This window comes from Betta splendens, chromosome 5 (genome assembly GCF_900634795.4).
Source record: "Betta splendens chromosome 5, fBetSpl5.4, whole genome shotgun sequence".
NCBI classification, from domain to species: domain Eukaryota; kingdom Metazoa; phylum Chordata; class Actinopteri; order Anabantiformes; family Osphronemidae; genus Betta; species Betta splendens.
This window is the reverse complement of record NC_040885.2, coordinates 11,086,511-11,096,108: the sequence shown is the minus strand read 5'-3', so window position 1 is coordinate 11,096,108 and position 9,598 is coordinate 11,086,511. Positions and strand designations below refer to the sequence as shown.

The following is a 9,598-nucleotide window of genomic DNA, read 5'->3' as shown; positions in this document are numbered from 1 at the left end:
AGCTGTCGTACAAACGTTTATTTTTCAGTCTTTATAGTGACAGATTTTTAAAGCAGTAGTAAAAGGGTCTGTTTTTGTTAAATGCATTTTGACAGCACTTGTTGTCACTGGAATTTGGTTCTATCTCATTAAGCTCGCCGCTTGGTCGCTAAGCCCAGGTCCAGGTGGCAGTAGTACAAAAAGTGAGGTCATTCACCAGCTGTCTGCTCGCGCGCGTCGCCATCTTCGCCGGTGACGGTTGGAGATCGATTAGTTCTGTCTGATGTCCGTGCACAGTGGCCACCAATGATGATTTGATCATCCTGACAAGGACTGCTTCTCGACGCAAGTACAGTAACATATCAACAAAGTCAGAGCACAAGATTAATAGAACACAGTACATAAAAAAGATGTTTTATGTGCATCTCTAAAGGTTTTATAGCACCAGTGTGATGATTTTATAGCACCAGTGGTTTATACAATCACGATTGCTCTTGGAAGTATATATATCCATACACACAGGATCTACAAAAAAGGCAAAGAGAGATAGAACTACACAAATCCTCAGACGCTGGAGGATCTGGAGATGGAGGCGAGCGGCAGTTTGTGGGCAGGTGGAGTCGGGCCTCGATCAGCAGCCACCGCAGCTCTTTCCACAGCTTCCTCCTAGCGACGTGCACTGTCCGCTCAGCGCCGCCACGCCGCAGCGGGAGAACTGGTCCCGACACAGGTCGGCTGAACGGACGGACGGACGGACAGACAGACAGGAGTTAGGGGGACGGGCACGCGCACACGAGCAAACGTGCAGACGTCACCCACCTCGGAGCAGCTCGTCGTGCGCGCACACGGTCCTCACGCAAACCTCCTTGTTGATGACGTAGACCCGTCGCAAACTGGAGGAAAACGACGAAGGAGCAGCATCATTATGTTATAAGTAACTGGCATAACTCTATAAGTGCATGTTTGTTCTCGCCATCAAATCTGTAATAAGACAAGTAGAAGGACCAGCAACTATGGCTAAAGAGCTGGTTTGTGGTAACCAGGTGGACTGACTCATTGTCTGGCTCTCAGCCTCTGTACACGAGGGTCTCTTACTAACAATCAATCAAACGATCGCATTTAGAAACGTGGAAAATGAGTTGTTTTGTAGCAAAACAATGTGTTTTGTAGCTACATTTATACACTGACCCAGAACTGACCGGACCGCATTGTTCATGAGGAAGTTACAGCAAAGAATGTAATAAATATTAGACTAGATAGAAGATTGTGCGGCTGTAACTCTTGATTGTGGAGCGACTGCAGGTCTTCACATTTACCTGTAGAAGCAGAGGCTGTTGAGGCACTGTTTGCACGGCTTGTGAACAGAGTAGAGTCTGGTGCAGGGATACTGCTCCTCTCTGCAATCTGAACAGTCAAACACCATTTAGAAATACAAATAAACGTCCCATGATCTGTCCTCCTCTGGCTGGAGATTTCTTACCGAGAGGTCCGGGTTCCGTGGGCTCCGTCTCCAAATCGGACTCTGTCCACATGGAAGACAGGGTTACACATGCGTTCCACGGGACACATTAAAACCTCTTGCTTGACAGGAGGTGAGCTCAGACATACCAGACTTCTCTGGACGGACCACTGGCTGGATCTGAACCTGCTGCTGGAACGTTCCAGGGACTGAATCAGGATTCTCAGACTCTGAATTCGCTGATAAAGAAGCAGACGTGTCCCTTTTTTGTCAAATCCACTGATGCTTTAACAGAAATGTGTCTTTGACAACATCAAGGTACAAGTTTCCATAAACGGGAGGAGGCTTTACCTGGAAAATAATCTGTGTCATAATCCTCTGTGGAGCCAAAAACAAAGAGCAGCACAGAACAATTGTTACATGAGATCATCCTCCAAACACGCACACAAAACACAGCAAAACATAAAATGAACCACCTGCCGACCAAAACCAGAGAGCGAGCAGCGTGTGAGGGTGTAGTCTGACTTCATAGGCAAGATGTTTGCAAAGAACAGTCAGTGGTGGAAGTGCTATTTAGAAGAGAGGTCCCAGAGGCTTGGAGACACAGCTCTATGAACCCATGTTACCCACCATAACGAACCAGGCGATAATCTGTAGTTGAACTCACCCAAGAAAGGGAACGGCTCCTGGTACTGGGCCTGGGCGAGCAGCAGAACTGTGGTCACAAAGAAGACGCAAATCAAACTGGTTCATGCTCACGTTGGCTTCCGTCCTCGCATCCAAGAAGTCTTTAGCCTTTACAGTTGTACATGACTAAGACTGAACAGGTCTGTGGAGCCGAGGACGAGCAGCGTGTTTCAGGAGGCATGGGGTGCAGATACCTGGCATGCAGATTAGCAGGAGGACTCTCATGGTCACTGTGGGAGGTAGACTGACTTCAAGGCTGCGGGAGACCAGGAAAGACCAACATGAGGACCTCTGTACGCACACACACACACACACTGGCCCCAGACTGGCCAAATAAAGGGGAGAAGGACAATCGCTCTGTTTCCCTATTTCTCTGCTGCAGCAGACAGACTCGAGGCTGCATTCCAGGAAAAGTAACGGAGGACCCCTCACCCCCGCCCCCACTCTCTGGGTTTTCTTCATCCCTCCCTTCCTCCTTCTCCCTCATTCTGCCTCATTCTCCCTCACTTCCCTTCATTGGCCTTCACTCGTTTTCTCAAACCCTTCCCCCCTCTTTTTTCCCTTTTTCACTCCACCAAGTAGAAAAAGCTTCTCAGGTTGAGTCAAGATGAAAATCACGGACGCTGACAAGGCCTCACTACACGATCAAAGAACTTCAATGAGGAGGTCACCGTGTGAAAACCCATTAGAGATTACTGACTACTTCACCACCTCGTGCTCCTCCTCTGCCACAGAGCTGTAGACCCCTTCACACACAACCACCAGCTGTTGATATGGGCTTATTCCCCATGCTGCACCATGGACATTCCACTTTTCTCCGTCCAGATGTTTAGTGGTCAAAAAAGATGTGATAGGCACCAGAACTTTTAATGTGCATCAATAAATGTGAGTCTGTGTCTGTTTAAAACACACACAACATTCTTCCTGTGCATCACAGTGGCTGTCGGAAACCATATGCTTTTCACAGCAAACATCTGGGAGCCATTAGCCCCCCTCTTCCCGGCTGAGTCCTTCCCTTCCAGCTAGAGACCCCATCTCTCCCCCACCTACACACACACAGCGTCTGAGGACAGTAACAGTTGGTTACAATGCTGTCATGTATTTATTATATGCACTTTAACACAACCATGCCCATTAAATCCCCGTTATTCAAAGCCCCCTCTGTCCTCGTCGACCCCGGGCCCTGGAGGCAGCAGGGCTTGTGATTTGTTTAGTTTTGCCCCCTCTCTCTATTGTAACTGAGCAGCGGCAGGCTGTGAAGTCCCACCTCCTCCCTCTCTCCAGTGAAAACACAGCACCACATGTCATCGCTCAGCAGCCAGACATTATTATTATTAATTTATTTTTATTTTTTTTGCCTTTACATTGAAAGAATGTGATGCTGTTACGACCTTGACACATGGATGATGTTACATCTTCTGTGGCCAATCACCTCACATTTCCACATTTCTCCCTCAGCTCTGTCAGTGACTTAAATATATGATTGCATGTCGTGAATCTAAAAACACAACAGCCATTGAACACGACACATGCAGAATTGCTAAATGAACACATGTCTCTTACCTTACTTTAACTCTCTTTGCTGCCACTCTCCTCACTTCTCATACGTCCTGTGAGTGCAGTAGGACCTCACAGCGCCACATTGTCCCACCCCACAGCTGTAGTCTCCTCCCAGTCCCAGCCCCCCAGAGCCCGGTCCCCCTATTGCTTAGACCAAGTCACATTCATTACGCGTTAATAGAGAATGGAAAGGGACAAAAACAGGTTAGTGATCATGACAGACGTGTACGTAGGTCACATACATTCTTAGCACTGTGAAGACAATGTAGTAAAACCATTTAACACTAACAAAAGCAGGAGTGTGGTTACCATTAAACAATAATGTCACAAACCTTAAGGCAGCTCAACTAGACATTTTACTTAATGGTCATGAGATAGATAGAATGAAAACTTTCCTCAAAGTTCTATGTTACAGCCTTTACAGAAATCATTTTTCTGTAAGAAGCACAGGACACAGTGACACTGCTGGACTCCATGCACTCATTTACTCCTGACATCTAGTGGTCACTAATTGCCAGTGGTTTTAATGGGAGCGATAATAACAACAGAAAACAAAAAAGTACATATTTTAACTGTTTATTGTTTATCAAAACAAAAACTGCTGTTGGTTTGTTGGAAGATCTGACGGAACATATACACAGTCTCTGAAGCTGCTGTTAATCTGGTGGCAACAGACTAAACAATGTTTACACAAAAGGAAACGTCTAATTTTTTTTCCACCATGCACACAGTGGAGCTAGAGATAAATACCTCTTATGGTACACGTTTAAGTTTGTCACACATTCTTACACTGTACATGTGCGTTTGCGTAACACCAACCTCTCCACCTGCACACACACCATTTCCAGTAGAGCCAGGGGTGTGTGGTGGGGCTGGTAGGTGTACAGCCCCTGCAGACCTTAAAAAGGTATCTTTTTAAATCAACACATAATTTAATTGAGGAGGGTTGGAGATGTAGAAGACAACAGCTGAAGACTCAGACAGTAGCCGTCTTCCTCTCTTTGTATGTTGCCATCATCTTCTTGATCTCAGCAATCGCTTTTCCTGGATTCAGACCCTGAGATAACAGAGTAGCCACAATCAATCTGATTAATAAGCCGACATAGTCTGTTTTATATGCGATACGAAATCCACTTGATAGCTGTATAGCTTAATTGGACTAATACATTTTTAGACCTTCATTAACCGTAAGAAACCAGTGAACAACATAGTTTGTTCTGTAGGTTTTCTTGAAAAACTTTGAATTAAGGCAATTATGATGTGCCTGATGTGTGAGGTGAAAGCTGTCGGCCTTGGAGTTACCTTGGGGCAGGTCCTGGTGCAGTTCATGATAGTGTGGCAGCGATACAAAGAGAAAGGATCCTGAAGCTTGGACAGACGCTCCTCTGTGAAATCATCTCGTGAATCAATCATCCACCGATACGCCTGTGAGAAGGTGATGGGTAGAATATACAACCGTTATACCTTATTGTGTACTGAGAAGAATGTCAGCAGCGGACGTTTACATGCCAACACACACCTGCATCAGCACAGCAGGCCCAAGGTATTTGTCGGCATTCCACCAGTAACTAGGGCAGCTCGTACTGCAGCAAGCACACAGGATGCATTCGTACAGTCCATCCTACACAGAAGGGGGCGATCAGTGTGACTGTGGAAACTGAATGTTTAATTTGTTAAACCGAATCAAAGCTGTGTACCAGTTTCTGTCTGTCCTCCACAGACTGCAAGTACTGCTCCTTGCCCTCCCTGGATTCATCCTTCTTTTTCAGGTAGGGTTCGATAGACTTGTACTGAGCGTAGAAGTTGCTCATGTCCTGCAGTTAGACATTGAAAAACCAGTCAGCATTCAAATGTCGGGATACAACTTTCTTTTTAGTCTACCACTAACAAACATACACATATAAGTAATGGCAAACTAGTGATGCCTTATTACAAGCCTTTAACTATGAGTAATTGTCAACTGGTAACTTTGATATTTCTACAGATGTGGAGTAATTCAGGACTCACAGGCACCAGGTCCTTGACCACATACATATGTGGCAGAGGGTAAATCTTTGTTGGCTTATTAAGGTTGGTATCAATCTTATCGAGACAAGCGAGTGTGTTTCCTCCATTAATGTTCATTGCACAGGATCCACAAATACCTAAAATTCAAATAAATAAACAAGAAAAGATTTATTAAAATTCTGAGACAGGCAAAGTAAAAAAAAACAAAGCACCATTTTTCTGAACACTTAATATTTAATTATTCTGCTCATGGTGTAATAACAAATATTTGTGTAGGATTATAAATTCTGTAAAGAAATTCTTAATGGGCTGACTGGGTTAGCATAAACAAAAAGAAACATTCCAATTTATCTTCACAGACCTATTTAAAAGGTTTAATGGTTAATTTGAATTTAACATTCAACAACACAAAAGGTCCAGCATGTTACCAACCTTCTCTGCAGGAGCGGCGGAAGGTCAGAGTAGAGTCCATCTCATTTTTGATCTTAATCAGGGCATCGAGGACCATGGGGCCACAGCTATAGGGACAACAGCCGGTGAGTGAGTCAGTAGAGATACTTCTAATAACTGGTTACTCAACTTGACAAAAACCTGAAAGGAGCTACTGCTCAGAGTTCTGTTTGCGACACAGCAATTATCCAACCACTATCAATGCAGACCATGAAACAGGAGGAAATAACATGAGAATAAGAAAAGCTTCATACCTAGTCTAGATGTTATACTACAAAATGAACTATTCTTCATAGACATGTGAATATGTGCACTGTCTCATAACGTTAATTGATCCCTATCATAACCTACGCGTTGAGGTCCACCTCGTAGGTCTGCATGCGTGGTTTGTCTCCTGGAGTGTCTGGGTCCCATCTGTACACCTGGAACTTCTTTATTCTGGGCTGGGCTGCGGGAGCTGCGGCCGTTTGTGCATAACGCACCGCCTGACAGCGGAGACAATGGGAAGAAATGTCACAATTTGGCTTTCTGTTGTTTTCAATATACGAAAGACCATCAAGCTCAAGGGCATTGTTACGCATAAACATAATGCGCATAAACATTCGACCTGCTTACGTCTTCCAATGCTTTGCGCGTTGGCTGGCTATTATTTAACATCATTATTACTTTAATGAAGGTTTAACAGCATTAGCGGTTCAAGCTTTCCTTTGTACTTTTCGTTTGGTATGTGAGGGTGTCGAAATGACCACAACACTTGAATGTTATATTTAGCTGAACAGTGTTTACAGCTTTCGTTAACACTTTCCATGTCGCGTTGTATGTTTACACTGTTGTCAACGTCTGTATTTAAGAGTCAAGAGCACTGACAAACACGAGACATGTATCTTCTGTTTTCGCTTTAGTTGAGTTGGTCTAAAGACAGTTTCGGGCTAAACTGTCTGCGTTTATAACCAGACTTCAGAGCATAGACGGAGCCCACCACTGTCAACTAACCTGCTAATCTGTGACATGGGCAAACCTTCTGCACAAAAACGGTATATGACAAAACGGCTGAAACAAATTGATCAATTGTGACATGGTGTGTTAAACGTACCAATCCCGCAGGAGAGCGAAGCACCAAAACACCACAGCGAGTCAAGGACGTGAGACCAGCAGCCGACATTTTGGCGTTTTTCTGACCTCCAATGCCTGCTATCCCAGCATGCACCCTGTCTGCGTAGTTACGCAAAAGGGAACGCGTGTTTTGTTTACCAACGTCTCTCGTTACTTAACACCTATCAGATTTAGTATTTGTGACTGATTTGTGACACTTTTTAAATTACATTTAGTTTTGGATGGGTTTGCTCTTTATGACAAATTTTGCTAGTTCGCAGAAACTCAGTTCTGACTACTAACCTGGTGGAACCAAGGAACCGCCTGCGTTAGACATTCCGGCTTACAAAACGAACGTACCCAGTCGTGGTGCGGTGCTTGAAGTTGTGTCTCTTTGCAGGTGAAGCTAGCTTAAGGTCACTTAAGACTGCGGTGGAGTTAACCAACGAATTAATATGGTTTTCCTATCCCTGTCGTGTTGGATAAGAAATCGGGGACCCGACAGATTCTGGAAGGTTCAAGAACTTCTCAAACATGCTCGGGTAAGGTGGTGATTATGTCCTGGACCGACAGCGCTAACCCGTTCCCATGACATCTGTTTAAAACTACCACCATTCTCGGACAGCGCTTCTGTTGTGTTTACAGCGTAGAGATGCTGTTAACGCAGGTTGATCCAGTTCGAAATGACGACGCTTCATCGCCCTGATGTAATTTCAGCAGAACAGTAATTCAGTTTAGTTGAAGTCACGTTGCCGTCGGTTCTGTCCACAGCACTTCCGAGGCCGGAAGAACCGGTGCTACAGTCTGGCCGTCCGCGCCGTCAGGAGAGCCTTCGTCTACGCCACCAAAGGTCGCAAGCTCAAGAAACGCAACATGAGGACGGTAGGAACGCACCTCTCTGCTTTGTCAACGAGGCTGCTGACGACTAAGTGTACTAATGTCCGGATGTCAGCTTTTCTCTGGACCACTGCACAGTGTTGCTTTACAGACTGATGAAGAGATTCAGTGAAATGTTTTCAATAAGTGTCAATAAAATCACAACTATATTTTTTAGTTTACACTGTCTTCTGTTTTAGCTCTGGATTACACGTATTGCAGCAGCATCACGAGAGCATGGCCTGAAGTACCCTGTCCTCATCCACAACCTCATCAAGGTTAGTTTGGTTCTAATGTCTCCATCATCTTGTTTGAGTTGCCTATTGTGCATGTGTGTATGTAACACGTGTCTTCTCATCTTCTGCGCAGACCAGCGTTCAGCTGAACAGGCACGTTATCAGTGACCTGGCCATCACAGAGCCTCGGTCTTTCCAAGCGCTTGCGAAGCTGGCCAAAGCTCGGCAACAGGAAGGGTTCCGTGCAGCGCTGGGTGACAGCAAGGGGCCTCCTGGTGTCTTTTCCCGTGTTGTTTGCCTGCAGTGATGGACTTGTACATGTGTGGATTTTCAGTTGCTCTTCGATTGTTGAGATATTCATGGCGAACAGGAGCACACTCACCCGATTTCCTCAGTTCTTGCTCAGTATGATTCAGATAATTATTTAGGAAATGTTGAGCAAATTATTGTTTACTTTTGTGATGGTTTATTGGTCACGATAAAGAGAAAGGAACTTACCTTAAGGCCGGAGCTGACAACTGTATCTAATGTATGTTGTTTTATGAAAACAAGTTAACACCTGCTGGAGAATTCACTGCCCAGAGAATTCCATTATGCACTACCTGACTTGTGTGTCTTGCCTGCAAAATATTCATTTATGATATTTTGATATTAATTTATGTTACCTGGAATTATAATCTTGCACACAGGTCAGTTCCTTGGCTTTGTAGAAACAGCAAAATCTGCCTGTTCTGCCAACAGAAATGTGATTTCTTATAGAACATGATTTCTGTTGAAGTGCCTTGATCTCTGACCATGAAGGAGCATTTTTCCTTTCATTATGTTCCTTTCATTTCATTGACCTGTGTCACAGTGGTGACATTTGGCAATTCTTTTATCTTGTTTTTCTTTTCATGGCTTTTTTTTTAAATCACCATGAAGAGTCAATCCAAGGAAGTAGTAAAGACATGGACTGCTTCTGTGTTACCTGTGAATGTGCTCATTATCTCAAATGTCAACAAGATTAATTCCCCTTCACCCTGGTTGTTCTCATCATACTCACCCTTTATTTAGTTATGGTATTTGATGCTGATTGATTGAGAAATTTGGAGGCTGAGAAGTTTTGCCATGTAAATATTTGTGTGACATGTTGGTAATGTTTAGCCCATTAAACATTTGTATACACACAGTCCTTTCTTCATTTTCTTTATTTAAGCTGCTTCTGTGATGTCCGTTTGTATGTATTTTATTTAGGATCTTTCCCACTATTTGC

The 9,598-nt window shown here is 44.3% G+C and overlaps 3 protein-coding genes across 4 annotated transcripts; 1 reads left to right on the top strand and 2 right to left on the bottom strand.

Annotated features, from left to right (window-relative positions):
* mfap2 (microfibril associated protein 2) lies at positions 1-3,785 on the bottom strand. 2 transcript variants are annotated; one of them, XM_029151356.3, is made up of 9 exons: positions 3,689-3,785; positions 2,320-2,381; positions 2,106-2,153; positions 1,790-1,816; positions 1,588-1,677; positions 1,460-1,501; positions 1,296-1,383; positions 799-872; positions 1-714 (listed from the first exon to the last, which is right to left on the bottom strand). In XM_029151356.3, the coding sequence occupies exons 2-9, from the start codon at positions 2,348-2,350 to the stop codon at positions 611-613; spliced, it is 504 nt and encodes a 167-aa protein (XP_029007189.1). In that variant the 5' UTR covers positions 2,351-2,381; positions 3,689-3,785; the 3' UTR covers positions 1-610. The 2 variants fall into 2 exon arrangements, with proteins under 2 accessions (XP_029007189.1, XP_055365203.1); XM_055509228.1 differs by having other exon boundaries at positions 3,694-3,751.
* A 460-nt stretch (positions 3,786-4,245) lies between these two features.
* sdhb (succinate dehydrogenase complex, subunit B, iron sulfur (Ip)) lies at positions 4,246-7,586 on the bottom strand. Its single transcript, XM_029151338.1, has 9 exons — positions 7,538-7,586; positions 7,236-7,354; positions 6,494-6,627; positions 6,125-6,210; positions 5,693-5,829; positions 5,383-5,499; positions 5,205-5,306; positions 4,988-5,110; positions 4,246-4,742 (listed from the first exon to the last, which is right to left on the bottom strand). The coding sequence occupies exons 1-9, from the start codon at positions 7,569-7,571 to the stop codon at positions 4,662-4,664; spliced, it is 933 nt and encodes a 310-aa protein (XP_029007171.1). The 5' UTR covers positions 7,572-7,586; the 3' UTR covers positions 4,246-4,661.
* A 47-nt stretch (positions 7,587-7,633) lies between these two features.
* Positions 7,634-9,514, top strand: mrpl20 (mitochondrial ribosomal protein L20). Its single transcript, XM_029151360.2, has 4 exons — positions 7,634-7,776; positions 8,006-8,116; positions 8,311-8,388; positions 8,480-9,514. Exons 1-4 carry the CDS (start codon positions 7,690-7,692, stop codon positions 8,651-8,653), a joined length of 450 nt encoding a protein of 149 aa, XP_029007193.1. The 5' UTR covers positions 7,634-7,689; the 3' UTR covers positions 8,654-9,514.
* The last annotated feature ends 84 nt before the right edge of the window (positions 9,515-9,598 follow it).